General features: G+C 41.4%; 2 protein-coding genes across 3 annotated transcripts; both read left to right on the forward strand.

The window, feature by feature from the left end:
- The first annotated feature begins 4,025 nt into the window (after positions 1 to 4,025).
- LOC138772483 (keratin, type I cytoskeletal 47 kDa-like) lies at positions 4,026 to 7,390 on the forward strand. The gene is made up of 8 exons (XM_069952907.1): positions 4,026 to 4,508; positions 4,813 to 4,895; positions 5,313 to 5,469; positions 5,782 to 5,943; positions 6,026 to 6,151; positions 6,519 to 6,736; positions 6,971 to 7,101; positions 7,248 to 7,390. Exons 1-8 carry the CDS (start codon positions 4,026 to 4,028, stop codon positions 7,346 to 7,348), a joined length of 1,461 nt encoding a protein of 486 aa, XP_069809008.1. The 3' UTR covers positions 7,349 to 7,390.
- A 7,371-nt stretch (positions 7,391 to 14,761) lies between these two features.
- LOC138772850 (keratin, type I cytoskeletal 47 kDa-like) lies at positions 14,762 to 20,049 on the forward strand. 2 transcript variants are annotated; one of them, XM_069953570.1, is made up of 8 exons: positions 14,762 to 15,499; positions 15,890 to 15,972; positions 16,630 to 16,786; positions 17,277 to 17,438; positions 17,521 to 17,646; positions 17,850 to 18,061; positions 18,163 to 18,554; positions 19,812 to 20,049. In XM_069953570.1, the coding sequence occupies exons 1-8, from the start codon at positions 14,843 to 14,845 to the stop codon at positions 19,904 to 19,906; spliced, it is 1,884 nt and encodes a 627-aa protein (XP_069809671.1). In that variant the 5' UTR covers positions 14,762 to 14,842; the 3' UTR covers positions 19,907 to 20,049. The 2 variants fall into 2 exon arrangements, with proteins under 2 accessions (XP_069809671.1, XP_069809672.1); XM_069953571.1 differs by having other exon boundaries at positions 18,163 to 18,322; positions 19,812 to 19,901.
- The last annotated feature ends 315 nt before the right edge of the window (positions 20,050 to 20,364 follow it).

The following is a 20,364-nucleotide window of genomic DNA, read 5'->3' on the forward strand; positions in this document are numbered from 1 at the left end:
CCCCCCGGCCCAGCCCGCCCCTGATTGGGGGAGAGCACAGGGGGGCTATATACTATTGTGGGAGAGCACAGGGGGGCTATATACTACTGGGGAGAGTGCACAGGGGCTATATACTAATGGGGGAGCGCACAGGAGGGCTGTATATAACTGGAGGAGCACATGAGGGTCTATATACTACAGGGACACCTTAAAACTATGGAGGCACAGAGGGGTGTAACTATGTAGGGGTACAGAAGGGTGTAACTACTGTATAGGGGTACAAGGGACCTAACTACTGTATGTGTTGGAGCCTAAAATATTTGTCTGGCAGATTCTGGAGAGAAGATTCACAGCCAGGAGAAGATTTTAAGGTGGCCCAGGCTGGATGGAGAGAAAAAGAAAAGGTGACAGACTCTGATCGGAGAAGACGCCCCCAGTGAGTCATTGGATGTAACTGCACTCTGTTATAGGGTTGTAGTGTTAGGGGTCATGATGTGGCGGTATTATGTAATGGTATCATTGGTGATATCTTTCTGTTTTGTTTAGTACAGTTTTTATGTAATATGTAATCACTGTATGGTGGTAGGAGTGTTATAAGGTAACTACTGTATGTATTGGGGCTCTTGATACAGTGTGGGGGCAAATTCAGTACATTATACAATGTGCCGAAAGGGAAGGGGGGGCCCACTCTTGAGGGCTGTGCACTGGGCCCACCAATGTATTAAAACGGCCCTGAATTTTGGAGCCATTGGGCATCCTTCAAGTGCCACCTCTGAACTATAGCTATACATCCCAACTCCAACCCCCTCAAACCCTTCATACCCCCCACCCCGCCCCCGCGCTCAATGGTAGAAAATTATGGGACCACCTTAAAGAATCCTTTAGAGATTCAGACTTCTGACAAGGTCAAAACGTGAGAAGGCACAGATACATTAGGGCAGTAAACCGGCCATTCATATAGATAGCAAGAGACCTGGCAACCAGATCAAGGCAGATCAAAAGACAGACAGATTATAGAGAAGAATGGAAAGATAAGGAAGATGGAGTTAAGTGGAGCCATTACCTAGATATGGGGAGACAGAAGGCAAACAAGTGAGTATAAAGCGAACAATATATATAGCTAAGGTCAAAGAGAAAATCAGTGCAAATATAGGGAATGGCTAGTAAAATCACTAGTCTGGCAAAATGTTAGATTGTTTGGCCCAGTCTGACAATTTGGGAAAGTCAACACTTTAAGATTCAAAGATGGCAGAAAATCTCCTTATGAATGGGATCTTTGCATGGGCCCCTATTATGGAGGCCCATAGAGGTGTCCCTCTGTATGTCTGAGATTTCATACAAATGTTTGTCTCTCTATACCAGGAATGGGAAACCTCCAGCTGTTTCAAAACTAAAATACCCAAAACTTTGTCTTTTACTGTCCAGGCATGATGGGAATTGTAGTTTTACATCTGCTGGAGGACCCAAGGTTCTCCATCCCTGCTCTATACTAAGAAGTCATATGGCCTCCTGGTGCTGCTATATAAACTCGGCCCACATGCATTGATGAAAGGACTGGACATGGGAAGATGGGGAAACTGTACAGATGTAGTAGAGAGGAGGTGTCTATTAGTCTACCTTAGTTATTACATTCTCCTCATGCTCAGGACTATTTTCTCCAGATGTCCTGCAGGTTGCACCTGTCCTCCCTACATGTCATGAGAATTAATACTTTGCTTTAAGGTGGAAAGTTTCCCATGTCTGTGTCCAAATGTGAAGGGCTTGTCCAAGATTAAAAAAAAAAACATGTTTTCTTCTAGAAAGACAACAATACACCTGTCTATGTGTCGTGGGATTTAGCAGCTGAGCCGAAATTACTTTAAAGCAGCTGCAATACCAGAAACAACCTATTGAAAGGTGTGGCGCTGTTTCTGTAAAGAAAAAACAGCCATGTTTTTTCTATTCATGTACGACCTTTTTCATGATTAAGAAGTTTTTAACTTTCAAACGCATTGAACTTTTACTTTACATTGGAGCTGGAATTACTGCTTGTTTCTTAGTACAACCCCTTTAATACAAAGCTCAGTCGAATATGGAGTGCCCATATGTGAAATAGATGAGTCACTTGCCAAAAAATATTCTGGATCAAATGTTTTTACTTTCTTATGAATGGACCTTGAAACTGTGTGCAAATTCCAACATGGAGATGGGAAAATAATAAAGATGTTATACTTACCTCTCCACACTCCCCAGTGTTCTCCTGCCTCATCTCTTGGTCCCCCACTGACTCTAGCCACAGCTGACACTGATGAACCTGTCTCTGCAGTGACAGCGTGCTTGGCCAATCACTGACTGTGGCGCTATCCCACCTCAGTCAGTGCAGAGACAAGGCAGGAGGACTGGGGAGTGTGGAAAGGTAAGCATAACATCTTTCGTTCTTATTTTCTATATCCCAACGCCGGAGTACCCCTTTATTCAGCCGTCTTTCGCGCATCAGATTTTATATGGCTGATGGGTTTTAATGGCTATCGCATGGCTACCATGCGACGTGGTTGCTCTCTACCCCAGTATACTGCACGATTTAGCACTCATAGCTGTGTCTTTCCATCACCGCAGGTATAGTAACTATGATGAGGTACTATGTGATTGTGATACTTTTGGTTGTGGAATTTTTGCTGGCAAATAATTTTTTTACATTTGGAGATCATTTTCTGCAAACAAGGGGATGCCCGATGGGTGCGAGTTTCTCGCCTTCATTGGCTAACATCTTTATAGCCTATTGGATGGAGGTTGTCTTGTTTAGTACCCACAATCCATACAGAGATGTCATCCTATGGTACGAGAGGTACATAGATGACCTATACAAGATGAAGTATACAAGAGCTGAAGGTGTTTGATGTTCTGATGAGTTTTAAAGCAATCAGTCGATGAGTTAACCATTGCCTGCTCCTCGGCTGATCATTGCTGATCCTCAGAAGATAGCTGCTCTGTGTAATAGGGCCTTAAGCCCCTGCTACACGGGGCAATGGAGAGGAGAAAATGAGCACTGTCCTCGTTCCCCGCTCGCTGTCAGCGCTATTACACGTGTCGGCAGCGAGCAGGTGAGTGTGGGGGGGGGGGGGGACTACCCGGGTGATTGCTAGATCGTCCGGGCAGCCCATAGAAGATAGCAGTGGTGACAAAGTGGTGACATGACAAACAAAGTGACATCACAACACAGGATGATATCTGATATGACCACACAAGGATAATACACTCAGGAACACCCCCATACATATCATACAGTACATATTAAGGGGTGGCATAATGAGTAGGGTTGCAGGCTCGTAGTGCCAAGGTAAAGTTATCTGGGTTCCAACGTAACTGGGTTCATCCTACACATTAAAACTTTTTGGCTTTATATGATATGGGTCTTATGCTGAATGTGGGTGAATCATACTGTGATCCCAGCTCGAAACAAGAACTGCCGTGAGTGTTACCCCCCTGCATAGAGCACATAATAAATAATAAAGATACCTCTCATGTTAAACCTACCACATTCTGGAAGGTGATCTACAACTAGTGCAATGCCCTTTACTCTCTCTTTCTAAACTAAACTATGTGCAATTAACAGGCTTTTAGTTAAATTTATGTGAAAAGAACTCCTGCTTGCATGTGCAGGAAAGACATCTTAAAGATTTACTTGGGGGGGGGGACCGTGAACTAAACATCTGAAATAGCTTGCAGCTGACAGATTGTAAATGTGATAGGATGAAGCCGAGGGCAAGGGGAGAGAGTGACAGTATTACCTTCTGAAGAAAAGAAGAATTTGCCTCTCCCAGTTTCTAGCCAACATATAACAAACAGCCCAAGGGCTTCATACATTCTAAAGAATGGTCTGAATCTACCAGGGGAGGTGTTTAACAGGTGTTGACCATGCAAAAGAAAAAAAATCTCTAAAAGGATGTTCCCTTTGAAACAGAAACACCCCTGACAAGCTGTATAAATAGAGGGAGAAGACCACAGGCTTTATCCACCCTTCATCCACACACTTTGCACTGGTTAGCTCCAGCAGTAATACAGCCACCATGGCCTATCGTGCAAGCTCTGCCTCATCCTATCAAGTCTCAAGCTCAGGTGGTAGCTACGGAGGCTTTGGTGGTGGAAGCAGCTATGGAGGAGGATACAGTGGTGGATCCGGTGCAGCATTCTCCTTGAGCTCTGCTCTTGGATCAGGTGCTGGCTTCTCATCTGGTGGTGGTGGCTTTGGTGCCAGTGGTGGCTTCGGGGCCGGTGGTGGCTATGGTGCTGGTGCTGGCTTCGGTGGTGGCTTTGGTGGAGGAGCATCTGGTGGCTTTGCTTCTTTTGGTGGAAGCGATAAGCAGACCATGCAAAACCTCAATGACCGTCTGGCTGCCTACTTGGATAAAGTGAGGGCACTGGAGGCTGCCAACGGTGAGCTGGAGCTGAAGATCCGAGAGTGGTATGATAAGCAAGTTGGCACTGGAGTCAGTGCAGCTTCCAAAGACTACAGCAAGTACTATGACACCATCAATGAACTGAGGAGCAAGGTAAAGTTTCTTGTATTATTATTATTATTATTATTATTGTTTTTTTGGGTTTTTTTACAATTGTTCTAGAATATTACTTGCACACGGTCATACTGTATATATGTGTATACCAACATTAAAGTAAAAGGCCTGTACTGTGTTTCTGCAAAAAATCTCAAAGCTAATGTCTTAGGGTTTACGTTGACTCATCACTTTATGGACCCTTCAGTATTGCAGAGCATTTTCCACCTCCATAAACAAGCCTTTCATTGTTCACCAGCAATCCTAAAACTAACTATGTATATTCTGTTGTTTTCTCTTCTAGATTCTGTCTGCCACCATTGATAACTCTCGTATTGTCCTCCAAATTGACAATGCAAGACTGGCTGCCGATGACTTCAGACTGAAGTAAGACCAAGGATCAAGTCTAGTCTATGTAATCTCTAGATAGCACGTATTCTTAAACAGTAATGATAGTTTAGGAGATTGACTATCATTAAGCCATTGCTTATCATCAAAAGACAGTGGGTGGCAATGTTAGATCCCCGTTTCAAGGGTTAACTCCCTATGACAAGTAGCATCCATTACTATATATCACATGACCCTAAAGTGATGGCTTCCAGGAAGGGTCAAATGGAGGCCAGGAATAAAGTATTAACCACTAATGTAGTTTAACCTTGCTTTGTCGTAACGGCATGGCACCATGGTGCGCCTTGGTCACTAATATATTCTATTGAAAACGCCCCATTTAGGTGTAAAACCAATATAGCAGACCTTATTTTTTCCCATATTGCATGCATTTAACTTCTTATCTGTTTTTATAAGGTATGAGAATGAGCTGGCTCTCCGCCAGAGTGTTGAGGCTGACATCAATGGACTCCGTAGAGTCTTGGATGAGCTGACCTTGGCCAGAGGAGACCTGGAGATCCAACTTGAAAGCCTGAATGAAGAGCTGGCCTACCTGAAGAAGAACCATGAGGAGGTGGGCACTACTTTAGTTGATATATACAGTACTGTCATCAGATTACGATACAAGTATTATACTAGTAAAAAAATTGTTATAGTATTATGGAGAGTATCATAGATGCCATAATGCCATATTAGAATAAGACTTATAAAGTCTGTCATAACTATATCCAAACTTATGTCATATAAAACTAACATTTTTGTCATCCAGTACCCAGTTACAACTGATACATGTACACCCCCTGCCTAAAAACCTAAATTTACCAAGACTGTAATACATTACATATTCTTAGTGCATTAAAACTATTTCTTATATCTCAATGAACAGGAACTACAAGTGGCAAGAGGCAGTGCTGCTGGCCAAGTCAAAGTAGAAATGGATGCTGCTCCCGGTGTGGATCTCACTAGACTTCTGAATGAAATGAGAGAGGAATACGAAACCCTGGCAGACAAGAACCGCAGAGATGCCGAGGCATGGTTCCAGCAGAAGGTGAGGTTTCCTCTTGCATTGTCTTTGGTCACATAAAATTGGCACTTTATAAGAAGCTAATATCTAACAATTTGGCCTTCAGAGCGGTGAACTGAAGAAGGAAATTTCAGCTGGTGTGGAACAGGTGCAGACAAGCAAGACAGAAATTTCTGACCTCAGACGTAGCCTCCAAGGTTTGGAGATCGAACTCCAGTCCCAATTGGCAATGGTAAGTCAATACATTCAGTATGTAATAATGATATTATACCATAAACATATTAATATAATAACATCCAATAAAGTACAATAAAATGTCTTTATAAACAGCTCTTTAAGAACAACATCTCTTTGAGAGCAAAACCTCTTTATCTGGACCTGGTCCATCATATCCAGTTATTCTTTGAGTGGACCACCACTCTAGAAGATCGATTTCCAATGCAATTTTAGATGGGCATCTCAAAGATGCTTTGATATATCTAAATTATTTTGTAAACATATCCATCTCTAGACCATTCCATTAAAAAAAAAGGTTTATATTGATGGGATAAGAAGGTGTTGATTTTTTTGCTCATGGAAATATGTCATCTTTATTTTAGAAAAAATCTCTTGAAGACACCTTGGCTGACACAGAAGGCCGCTATGGAGGACAACTTCAACAGCTCCAGTTTGTGATTGGTGGATTAGAAGAACAGCTAATCCAGATCCGAGCAGATATGGAGAGACAGAGCCAAGAATATCAAGCTCTTCTCGACATCAAGACAAGATTGGAAATGGAAATTGAAACATATCGCCGCCTGCTGGAAGGAGAAATAGGGTAGGCACAAGTTATCCAGTACCTGTAAAAAACGATGGTCAGCGCTTTGTGTGATCACAGGCTAAAGAAAAGTTTAATATAGCACTCAACATCATATTAGTCAACTACAGTTATTACACGTCTTAAAAAAACAACTTTTGTATCTCCAGATCTTTGCTTCCTCATTTCACCTGACTTTATGTTTTGTGAAAAACACAAGCAAAAAGTTCTAATCATAAACTTTTTATTCTACAGTCAATTCTCCCAGTCTTCATCTAGCAAATCTTCCTCATCCTCGGTATCAGTATCCCAGGTTTCAACAACCCAGGTTTCATCATCCCAAGTTTCATCATCAAAATCCACATCTTCTGTGGACTCCAAGAAAGGTAATTTTATGGTCAAATGACTATTCTATCCCAGAATGGAATCTTAAAAAATTGTGAAAAATTCTAGAGGCGTGGTGCAATGACTAGTTTGTCACAAACTCCAAGTCCATGCCTGACATATATGTTATCTAATCTTTCTTCTTCAGATCCATCAAAAACCAGAAAGGTGAAGACCATAGTGGAAGAAGTGGTGGATGGGAAGGTTGTTTCCTCCAGGGTGGAGGAGGTTGAAGAAAAGGTGAACTAAAAAGAGAAAACAAGTTGAAGACGGAAGAGAGTGGTGTCGGCTTGTGGGATACTTCAGTAATTCGGCTCCTTGCAATGAAAGTTACTCTAAGTTGTTCTCTCTTTTTGATTCAATAAAACCTTTTCTGCATCATATTTGACTTGTCATGAATGTTACAATATATATATAATTACTATGAGGTCTTATTTATTGTACTCAATCCAAAAACAGAAGCTAGTGTAGTAATCCCACACATAAAATGAAATATATACATGAAACACCTATATACTGTTTTTGGTATCATACAGGCCATTGGCCTTATACTTCTGGCTGACACTTGTAGGGGCCATTCTGCCCCCTATCAACACTTTCAGCCATGTTCACAATAATATTTTTAGAACAAGCCCTTGATCTATGTCCATGTCTGTGGTATAATGTTGTCTAAGATGTTTTCTGTGTAGGGTAGCTACATAGTAGTGGTAGCGCTGTGCCATAAGTGTTCTACAGCAGTGCTAAGAATGTTGTGACATATACTGTAGCATCTAACATATCTGTAGCTTTACTTATCACTACCATCACCTATGGTTTTATTCTAACATCATAATAATCACAATGTGATGGGTCCAGGTATTGGACCTACAGCTTCAGGGCTAGAATCTGTAGCGGGCAAATGTAGGTACTGTAGATGTCTGGATATTGGACAGTCTAACTAGATAGTGTTGAAGTTGGGACTGGGCTTTCCATCAATATAAGATAATTTCCAGAATTCTATTGAAAATGGGCCGCATAGCTCCTGTGAATGGTACAATGGTATACATAGTAGTACCAGATATTGCAGCAGCCTCTTCAATTAGGTGATCTGTTGATTCTGGCAGTCAAACCCCACCAATCTGATATCTATGAGCTACAGTACCATAATAGTCTGCCATATATATTAAAGTCTCAGAAAACACTTTGATACAGCAAGATTATAAAAAAATGTATAGTATGGTACCGTGTTAGCCAGAAAAATCCATATCGTGGTAAATACTTGAAATCAAAGTATTTTAGGAGTGATACCTTTATTGGCCAACAAAAAATTGTTAGAGCTGTATACAATTTTTTGTTGGCCAATAAAGGTATCACTCCTAAAATAGTTTGATTTCAAGTATTTACCACGATATACAGCAAGATGAAATGTCCCTCCAATCACTACACATGGTCTGTATAGTATAGATAGTCGGTGGACCCTCTATTAGTCCTCTCATGGTACTTATGAATCTCAGAATAGTAGTAGCTGGGTCATTAAATAGGTTTTCTGGGCTTATATGACTGATGACCTGTCCTCAATCACTGATCTACTGGGCGCCAACACCGAGCATCCCGCCAATCAGCTGTTCAGCACCCCATACTACACAGCCATGAACCTCTCATTGTTCAGTGGTGGAGATGCCTTACTGTAGCTCAGCTCCCACTGAAGCATAGCTTCTGGCCCCATTTACTATTTATGGTGGGATTACTGGTGTTTGGCATTCAGCCGATCAGTGATTGAGAATAGGTCATCAGCCATATAAGCCCGTAAAACCTATTTAAGGGGTTAAACCAATGAATAATCATTGTTTTACTTTTTATTAGTGTTTCTATAAGTTGACTATAGACACTTATTTCTCTTCTTGTCCAATTTTCAATAGATTATTCCAAAAATTCTTATGTTTACTAGAAACCTTTAGGTACGCTTATTTGGGACCAAATAAGTTATACCCGTATTCACATTTGGCTTAGGGCATTAAGAGAGAGTGTCTATGTTTAATTGATTACAAGACAAATGCCACTAGCAGTGCCATATGGTCACCATATAGTTGTGTGACTCTCCACCCCCATAATACCTGCTGGCGACCTCTCATATATATAAAAGCATAAAGGTTAAAATGGGATTGGTCACGGGACATAACAGCATCACACACTATGCTATGGATTATGTATGCTCATACAAACATTTATTACCATCCCTCATTAATTCTTTATCTGGTCCTGCAGCAAGAGAGTCCCATGAATACAGGATCGTGATAAACAAGTGAATCAATGAAATACGCTATATCAGTAACAAAGACACCTGAACCTGTTATGTATATGTTTTCTATACAAGTCTAATTGATGTGACTAGGCCTGTGGTTAATAGACCTGTGGTGAGCACCGTTGCCTAGCAACACTGGAGTCCTAGAACGGAATTTAGGGTACAAACACACTTCCTTGTGCTCTCAATGGCAGACAAACTTGCAGCAGGGATCCGCAGCGAGAAACTCGCTGCAGGTCCGGCAAGTGTGTTTGTACCCTTAATCTCTATCTCAAGATCAAGGGCCCCCATGGCCCTCTTTGGCCTGGTTGGGGCCTTTGGAGGTGGTCAGGAAGCTAAAAATAGATGGGCTCTTCCTAAGCAACAAATCTGTGCTTCCCATGTTGACCTTTTACCTGACTATTAAAAGGAGTTGTCTGGGCAGGGGAGTTTTTACTTAAATGCCCAGGGAGGGGGTGATTAAAAACAATAACCTACACTCACCCGCCTGGTTCCCAGACTACTGCCAGGATCATACTGCTCTGTTTCCATTGTACGGCTGATTCTGGGTTTGGGGGGTTGAAGCGTTGAAGACCTGCCCATCCTATTGGCAGCTGCAGTAATGTCCCGCCTCAGCCACTGATTGGCTAAGGGGTGTGCAATGTCACAACCCCAAAACCCAGAAGCAGTCACCCAGTGTGGATGAAGTAGGGATGGTGGCACAGAATCCAGAAAAGGGAGTGTAGGTTTTTGTTTCTAATCACCCCCACCATGCAGCATATAACTAAAAGTTCCCTGCCCAGACAACCCCTTTAACCATGTGCATTCACTGCAAGCCCAAGACCTTGGCCAGTTGTCGGACTTCTTTGTCTAACCCTTTGTTGCTTTATGCTAGTGTCTCTCAGCCTACAAGGACAGCCACTATCTACACCAGGAGCACACCTATAAGTGGCAAACTGGTTGTTTCCTGCTTCTTAAGGCCTTATTAAACTAAACGATTGTCGGCTGATTATCGGCCGTTACGACTGATAATTGCTTGGTGTAATAGTTACTGTTAAAAGGCAACGATCAGCTGACATGCAAGATGTCGGCTGATCCTTGTCTTTCAACATGTTGAAAAAATTTTGAACGAAAATTGATGTTTTTGAAGGGAAAATTGATAAGTTCTTGAATGTGGCAGGCCAGGGGAAGTCAGGTAACTCACGGCTTAGTGATGGCCACAAAACGGTATGTGAGACAGAACACCTGGGGGCAGGTTTAGCGGAGACAGAAGGGGCTACTCCAATTTGGACAGAGATATTATCAGCAGTGAACAAAACAAATGAAGCCATGCATGGGATAGTTCCTCAGATTGGAGAGATCAAGGGAGACATGAATAAGTTCAGAGAGAGAATTACGGAAATAGAACAGAGAGTGAGTGATACGGAAGACAAGGTGACCAAAATGTCTAAACAGTTGGAAGAATTGAAGGTGGAAAACAGGAAGATGAGTGCTCAGGTAGCCGATATGGAGGATAGAAATAGGAGATCGAATCTCAGAATTGTGGGACTCCCTGAAAAGGTAGAAGGGACAGACTGTACAAAATTTACTCAGCAATGGTTAGAAGAGAATTTTGGAGGAGCCGGTTTGTCCAACCACTTCTGTGTGGAACGTGCCCACAGAGTGACAAGTAGGAAGAAGGTGGTGGGGAATGCACCCCGTACTATAATTGCTAAAATGCAGTGTTATAAGGACAAGGATTGGGTCATTAGGAAGGCTCGGGAGCAATCTCCAGTGAGGGTTAACGGGGCAAACGTGTTCTTGTTTTCTGACTACTCAAATGCTACACAGAAACAAAGAGAGAAGTATTGGGAGATAAAAAGAAGATTAAAGGCTCAAAATATTAAGTACGCAATTATATACCCAGCAAGGATCAGGATTATAGAGGGAGGTCAAACTCATTTTTTTGACACGGCGACTGAAGCTGCTGAATGGCTAGATAGGAAGGGATTTTGATAGGGTAGCTCTTTTCTCTCTCTTTTTAACAATTTTTTTTTTGTTTTAAAATATGGTTGGATAGTAAGGCGAGGGCAGCGTGCTAGGCCACTAAGTATAGATGGCAGGTGTACCTTTGTATAGGGTCATTTGTCAAGGTGGGGGGGAGGGGTTGGGGGTACCGGCGGTCTGGGTAGGGTTGTTGTTGTTTTTTTGTTTTGTTTTTTGTTGTTGTTGTTTTTCTGTTGCTTTAGATGGTTAGGATAGTTATATGGAATGTCCGAGGTCTCAATGAGAAATTAAAAAGATACGCAGTCCATAGGGTACTTGGCAACTATTTGCCAGCAATTCTGTGCTTAATAGAAACACACTTGGTACGTGAGAAGGTCCAGATGTTGTCCCGCCGCTGGATTGCCTACCAATACCACTCAGTGTATTCCTCTTATGCCAGGGGGGCCAGTGTACTGATCCACCGTGACGTGAAATTTGATCCAGTGCAAATAAAAATTGATCCAGATGGTCGTTATATTTTTTTATTGTGTAACTTAGAGGGATGTAAAACCCTGCTTGCCTTTATATATATACCACCCCCATTCTCACCAGAAATTCTAATTAAGTTACAACAGTATGCTCTACAATTTAAGGATGTACCACTGTATATTCTGGGTGATCTCAATGCCGTTATAAGTGAAGACGTAGATAGGTGGAGAGGTGGGAAGTTGGAGGTAAAAAAACATTGGCGAGGATGGTTGGGGAATTTGGCTGGGTGGATGCGTGGCGACAGCTATACCCTGAAAATAAGGAATATACATGCTACAATATGACACATCAAGTGTTTTCGCGTATTGATATGATACTGACAAATACTGTGGGTATGTTGAAGATCCAGGATATTGTGCATGGTAGCAGGAGTATTTCAGATCATGTCCCGGTTAAGTTAGAAATTAAGCATAAAGTTGAGAGGAGGAGGAGAGAATTTAGGTGCAATCCGGTATGGCTAAATCTAATTAATACTCAGGAGGCTATAAAGGGGGAAATGGAACTTTTTTTAGGTAAACGAGGATAGCGCAAATGTTAATGTAATCTGGGATACAGCTAAGGCCTTTTTAAGAGGATTGCTATATAGAGATATAAGTAGACAAAAAAGGAAGTTCAGAGAGAAGGAATCGGAACTGAGCGTAGAGGTGTTAAGATGCGAACGCGAATATGTTAATAGCAATTCTTTGGAGAGTAAAGGGTTATGGTTAAAAGCGATTGATGAACAAAATAAATTCCTGCAAGAGAAGACTTTAAATCAGAGTATGTTCATGGTAAAACAGCGTTATGTGTATGGAGGCACCCCTGGTAAGTTCCTGGCGAGTTTGGTAAAGAAAAAGGACGGGACTAAAGACATACTTGAAATTAGGAATTGTGCAAGTTTTTAAGCTGTTCTATCAGGATCTGTATAGTACTAAGGTCACAATGGAGAGTAGTGGGCTTGATAGTTACTTAGAAGAGGTGGGACTACCCAGATTACTGTGGAGTCAAAGAGAGTGGTTGGATAGGCCAATAGAAAAATCTGAGATAGAGGCAGCTATTAATAACATGGCTGGGGAAAAGGCTCCGGGGCCGGATGGTCTCCCAGTGGAGATATATAAAAGTTCCCTGCCCAGACAACCCCTTTAACCATGTGCATTCAGTGCAAGTCCAAGACCTTGGCCAGTTGTCGGACTTCTTTGTCTAACCCTTTGTTGCTTTATGCTATTGTCTCTCAGCCTACAAGGACAGCCATTATCTACACCAGGAGCACACCTATAAGTGGCAAACTGGTTGTTTCCTGCTTCTTAAGGCCTTATTAAACTAAACGATTGTCGGTTGATTATCGGCCGTTACGACTGATAATCGCTTGGTGTAATAGTTATTGTTAAAAGGCAACAATCAGCTGATATGCAAGATGTCGGCTGATCCTTGTCTTTCAACATGTTGAAAAAATTTTGAACGATAACGACGGTCTGCTGGCCAGCGCTCCGTGTAACAGGAGCGGCAGCAGAAGACCGCCTCTATCTGCTATGGGCTCTATCTTTCGATCATCCGGGGAGCACCCACCGCTCTTACCCGCTCGCTGTTGGCATATGCAATAGCGCCTGCAGCAAGCGGGGGACGAGGAGCAAGCGAGTGCTTATCTGACAGGTTGGCGCTCTTTTACTGCTCACCATGGTCCCATGTAAGAGGGCCTTTAGTCCAGATCTTTATATGGGGGTTAAAGGATGAAAACCAGTTAGACAATCAGAAGTGGTCAAAGCTAAACCAGTAAGGTGGCACAGTAGGTCCATACTGGCTGTCCATTACATCTACTAGGTGGATTGTCCCATGTGAGTCCTGAGTGACATTACCTTCTGTTAAATTTGCTCCTGTTAGCGAAGCCTTCTAAAGGTGAAGATGTACTAAACATATGGTGAAATGTTTTACACACATTAATGCAGAAGAAATAGTCATCAACGCAGCAATAAATCCTTATTTGGCAGCTTACAGGTCTACTAATGGATAATAGTAATGCCAAATGTTACTGAAACATTTAATTATTTTAAGCTGATATAATTTTATGTCATTTAGACTTAATGAAATTATGTAACGTGCAAGGTAAAGTAATTACGAGCACTGCCCCACCTCAATTGGAAGTTCACAATATCATCCAGTCAGGTGACCTAAAAATGGAATGGATGGCTTTGGAAATGTACCTGGGTACAAGGTTATCATCAGTTCTCATCAGGTTAGAAACCAACAGTAGCCATCAGTTCTTGGACAGGACGTATGGTGGAACGTTGCAGTTCCTATGTGCAGCCTGTCCAGTAATCTGGCTTTCAGATTGACGTGCTAGATATTATACTATATAATAGATGTGGCCACCACTGGTGTACCCTTTTTAGGGGAACCTAGTTGCCCTGCCCCATTTCCTTTTTGGTGACCAGCGCCTGGCTTTTATTGAGGTAGTCCAGTCCTTATCCATACCAAACTTTTGACGACTGTAAATACATGTAATAAAATGGCAACTTAGAAAAAAAAATTCAAAAAAGTTTTCAGAAGGACATTCATCATACCCCGATATTTTTTGAGAAATGCATTGACTGCACTGTTAGTAAATATTAGTTAGTAAATATTTCACATGCCGAGTTTTACGAGTATAATCCCAGTCTGCATGATGCGGATACTACTTAACCTATAAATCACTTGGCATCATTAAAGAGAGCCTAATGCAGAAGTTGCTTCATAGTATCTTTACCTCACTAAACATTTTAATTGAAGGTTTCTATCATTGCTGCCGTATCCCACCCTTACGATAAACAGTAATTTTATCAGATACAGGAAAAAAAATTGGGCTTGGACAATACTTTGCTTTCATAATCCAATATATCAATATGGCACACCCATAATGCTGCTGTATAAAATGACAACACTCCACAACCGTACTGTCCCTTCTAGTCCCATCACTTTTTGTAGGCTGTGGAGGGTATCACTGTGCTTGAGCAAGGATGGCAAGTCAATACAAAAGGAGTGGAGGAGGTAGCAGGGCATATGGTTCCAGTTCATCCAGTTATAGTGTCAATGCCAGCAGTTCATCTTATAGACAACAGGGTGGTGGTAGTGTTAGTGGTGGTATAGGCTTTGGTGGTGGGCAGGGTAATGCTTGTTTTTCTGAAGGATTAGGTGGTGGCGCAGGAGGTGGCTATGCTGGTGGTTTAGGTGGTGGAGCAGGAGGTGGTTATGCTGATGGTTTTGGTGGTAGCTCAGGGGGTGGTTATGCTGGTGGTTCAGCAGGTGGTTTTGGAGGTGGCTCTGGAGCAGGCTTTGGTGGCTTTGGAGGAGGTTTTGGTGGTGCTTCTGGAGGAGGCTATGGATCCGGTAGCTTCGGAGGAGGCTATGGTTCCGGTAGCTTTGGAGGAGGTGTTAGTGGGGGTGGATATGGTGGAACTGACGGATTACTCTCTGGAAATGAAAAGCAAACAATGCAAAACCTGAACGACCGCTTGGCTTCATACTTGGACAAAGTCAAAGCATTAGAAGAAGCAAATGCTGACCTTGAGGCTAAAATCAAGGACTGGTATAATAAGCATCAATCCAGTTCTACCAGCACAGGAGCCGTAGACTACACTCAATATTTCAAAACAATTGAAGACCTGCAAAATCAGGTAAGCAAAATCAAGCTTTAATGTAAAACTTACAGCACTTTACATTTACATTTCGAGTTAAATTTTCTCACCATTTTTTAAAGTTGACGTGTTACGGCAGCATAGATTCTGATAAAGGGTCTACATAAAAGAGGAGTCCATAGAAATACTCATTTTACTCACTACTTCACATCAACACACGTCTAACTACAAGAGTGTCACCATTCTACTTTCATGTCTCAAACTCGTTTTCACCTTCTACAGTACCTCCAACAACCTCTTTGTCGGTAATGACCACCCATTTTATTAGAAAAAAAGAACTTTCTAAATCTAGCCCCATCTAGTTTACTATTTAAGGACAATTTGATCCAATTATTCTAAAACTCGATAACTTTTTTTCCTAATCTGCAGATACAAACTGCAGCCACTGACAATGCAAGCATCATCTTGTCCATTGACAATGCTCGACTGGCAGCAGATGACTTCAAGATGAAGTATGTAAAGAAATAAGCTTCTATTTAAATCTCCAATTTTAACTTTTGAAAATTACTATAAATTTACCATTTTTTATGTTAGTATTTGGGAAAAATGTATAATGTAGGTATTTTTGTTATGCTTTTTATGTGGTGAATTTATACTGAACATATATGTTGTGTCTTTTTTTGTCAGTTATGATTATGTTCTTTATCAATGTCTTTTCACCTCTTTTTTACAATATCAGGATTATGTTGTTTGCGCAATTTTATATCATTGAGATTTATCATTAACCATTTTATAATTCTTAAGCAAGGGATATACTGTCCAATTGGGTCTTTAGGCTTGTATCATCAAGAGCACTGAGCTCCTTGGTTTGATAGAGGACAGCCTGTTAGACACCCACCAATTGTAAGACCTGGAAAAGGCACGTGGCCATATATTTTACTCGCCAGCTAGCTGCCTTTTCCATCTTGGTGCAGGAGGCTGGCTCGATAGACTTACAACAGAGCATGTCTCCTTTAGCAACATGGGGGGGGGGGGGGGGTGAACAGCCATGGATCTATCTACCAATCTCATGTATGACATCTACAGTATATCAGATTTACACCATGTAGTTCAGTAATGTACAAGTCAAGTTCTTTAGGGATCTGATTGTAATCTTTTTTTATCACTAGGTATGAGAATGAACTTCATATGCGCCAAAGCGTGGAGGCAGATATCAATGGCCTCAAAAAGGTCTTGGATGATCTTAAGACAAGCAAATCTGACTTTGAGTCACAAATTCAAAGCCTGACAGAAGAGATTGACTCCCTCAAGAAGAATCACGAGGAGGTACATTTAGAGTCTATTAACGGAAACTAAAAACCATTAAAAAAAAAAACATCATCCATGCCATATTGATATCATTGTGTAAATGTACTTTTCTTCCTATATTAATATTGGGGTTTTCTGATTTACTTGGCTAATATATGGCTTCCTCTTCTCAAGTTGAGGCATAACTGTAAGGGGTTCACTAGTATCAATGGGCAATGTGTAACATAGGAAAAACATAAAAGTTGCACTGAGTGCCTTGGAGATTAGAGTATAGACATTTCAAATTCAATGTCTTGCTTACTTTCCTCAGATTACATGTAATTCAGAAATTGCTGGGGAAAAAAGGCCTTTCATGTCTGATAAAAGTTGCATAAAGATGTTTACACCTAAATAATATGAAGTACTGTACACATCAATAACATGAAAGGTCTACTATACTAGCTTTTATTTCTGTAGAAGTTCTTCACAACTCATATAGGTTATAAGTGTCCAAGTTTCTCTTTCCTAGGATGTGAAGTCTACCCAGACGCCCACTGTTGGCCAAGTCAATGTCGAAATGGATGCAGCTCCAGGAAAAGATCTGACAAAGATACTCAATGACATGAGAACCGAATATGAAGCTCTGGCAGAGAAGAACCGCAAGGATGCCGAGGACTTGTTCAACCAACAGGTGAATGTCCGGACTGTATCCATACTGAGTGAGAAGTTTTCATGACTTAGTACCTTAACTTTTGTTCTTCTCTCTTTTACAGAGTAATCAAATAAAGCAGCAGATTAATGTAGGAGTCCAACAGGAGCAGACCAACAAGACTGAGATTAATGAGCTGAGGCGTACTCTGCAATCTTTGGAAATAGAGCTACAAGCCCAGTATGCTATGGTAAGATGCCTTCCTCCATGATCAGCTAATAGGAGAACCTTTATTTGGTGGGAAAGTCCTAATATAACTAGATGATTGGACCAGACCATTGCATAGGCTTCATACACATAGGCCTACCCCCTGTGGAATATCATAAATGAATAAATCCAGAAATCCTATGGTGAGAACTAGACGTTAACAAACCTTCTTATATTTTAAATTAGAAACAATCCTTGGAGGACTCACTGACGGACAAACAAAATGACTACTGCAAACAATTGTCCCAAATCCAAATGACCATCAGTTGTGTTGAGGAGCAGCTGGAGCAAATAAAGGACGATACTACCTGCCAAAAGTCTGAGTATGAAGCACTTCTAGACATCAAAGACCGTCTTGAACAGGAGATTGCCACCTACCAGCACCTTTTGGAAGAAGGGTAAATAAAAAAATGTGACCAGTGCTGTTAATGTATGTAATATATAGGAAATGTACTGTATTAGTGATTTTCCATCACTATAATTATTGTTTGTCTTACAGGGATTCTGAGACTGGACAAGGTACAAGTCAAGACAGCAAAACCTCTCCTTCTCAGTCTATTACTCGAATTGGAAGCACAACAGGTCAGACCTCCAGAGCATCTACAACTCAAAGCTCAAGGCCTACAGCTCCGACTTCTCAAACTACACGATTAGGAAGTGTAAGTTCTGGCTCTACTGCATCAGGTTCCACCACTGGCTCACGTTATTCCAGTCAGACCTCTGGTACAACATCATCTTCTGCCACTAGAAGTCAGTCTAGCTCTTCTGGCACTGGAAGTGCAGGTTCTGCTGGTCAAAGCTCTAGCACCTCAGCTTCTTCTGGTACAAGATATGGTGGTCAAAGCTATGGTTCATCAGCCTCCACTGGATCTGGAAGTCAAAGCACAGATGGTAAACAGATGTAGTTGTAGTAGTGGTGGTGGAAGAAGTAGCAGTTGTAATAGTAGAAGTAGTAATGGTATAAGATTTAATGGTAGTAGCCAGTGTCGGACTGGGATATCTGAGGCCCACCAGAGGAAATGATCCTTGTGTCCCACCAATGTAGAACCAGTGAGAAACAACATGTCAGTCAGTGTTTGTGCAGGTTCTAAAGCTGGCGGGCCAACAGGGGATCCTCCGGTCCTCTGGTGGGCCAGTCCAACACTAGTAGTAGCTGTAGCAGTGGTAGTATTTGTAAAGTTGCTACTATTACTAGTATAAGTAATGGTAGTAATAGTGCTAGTAGTTGTAGATGATGTAATGATAATTGTAATGCTAGTAAATATAGTAGTGTTAGTAGTTGTGTAGTAGTTGTGTAGTAGTAGTGTAGAAACAGTAGTAATAGTAGCAGTGATAGTACTACTTGTAATAGTGGTACTTACAGTAGTAGAATTAATGGTAGTGACAGTAGTAGTAGTAGTAGTAGTAGTGGTGGTAGTTGTAGTGGCGGTAGTAGTAGCATTAGTGGTAGAAGTGATAGTAATAGTAATGGTAGTAGTTGTAGTGGTAGAAGTGGTAATAGTTGGAATGGTAGAAGATGTAGTGGTAGAAGCGGTGGTAGTAGTTGTAGTGGTAGTAGTCATAGTGGAAGTAGTTGTAAGAGTAGTAGTTGTGGTGGTAGAAGTGATAGTGGTAGTAATAGTAATAGTTTTAGTGGTAGAAGTGGTGGTAGTAGCGGTAATTGTAGTAGATGTAGTGGTAGAAGTGGTAGTAGTCGTAATGGTAGTAGTTGTAGTGGTAGAAGTAGCAGTAGTTGTAGTAGCCTTAGTGGAAGTAATGGTAGAAGTGGTAGTAGTGGTAATGGTGGTTGTATTGGTATGAGTGCTAGAAGTGGTGGTAGTCGTAGTGGGAGTAGCAGTAATTGTAGTAGTTGTAGTAAAAGTAGTGGTAGAAGTGGTAGTAGTCGTAATGGTAGTAGTTGTAGTGGTAGAAGTCATAGTAGTCGTAGTGATAGTAGTTGTAGTGACAGAAGCGGCAGTAGTGGTAGTAGTCGTAATTGATGTAATAATACAAGTGTTAGTAGTGGTAATGGTAGTTGTAGTGGTAAAAGTGGTAGTAGTCGAAATGGTAGTTGTGGTAGAAGTAGTAGTATCGTAGCTCTAGTGATGAAAATAGTTATAGTATTTACATGATTTCTAATATTTTGTTCACCGCTATTTATTTTCATAGTAAAAACTAGAAAGACAGTAGTAAAAACCGAAACCTACGTGGATGGTCACATGGTGGATTCAAAAACCGAGATGATTGAAGAACCAGTTAAATGAGATGCAATGTAATAACCAGAACACAGGAAGACGCTGTCGCACAGTTATCCTCATCTATCGCTAATATGGGTTCTCAACCTTTCCTATTGTCTGCATGTTTCTTCTTGTCTAACTATTATCCAATAAATTCCTGAAGCAACTGACTTAGTGTGTGACCCCATGTGGGATATTTTTACTGTAATTTCAGATGGCTATTTGCCAATAGAACTGTAAGAGCTTTACCATGGCAATTGAGCGATACACAATCTGACCCCAGTATTCTACTGCACCACAACTGTCAGTCTAGTAAAATAAGTTGAAGCTTCTGTCTAGTACAGACATGTTTTGAGGGCAGATTCCAGAGTAGTCAAGCCCCTTTTCAACTATAACCCCCACTTTCTTTTTCAATGCCCAGATCTTAGGGTAATCTTAAAGGGAATCTGTCACTAGGTTTATTCAGCCTTAAATGAGGGCAACAT

The sequence above is a fragment of the Dendropsophus ebraccatus genome, chromosome 14, assembly GCF_027789765.1.
Source record: "Dendropsophus ebraccatus isolate aDenEbr1 chromosome 14, aDenEbr1.pat, whole genome shotgun sequence".
Taxonomy (NCBI): domain Eukaryota; kingdom Metazoa; phylum Chordata; class Amphibia; order Anura; family Hylidae; genus Dendropsophus; species Dendropsophus ebraccatus.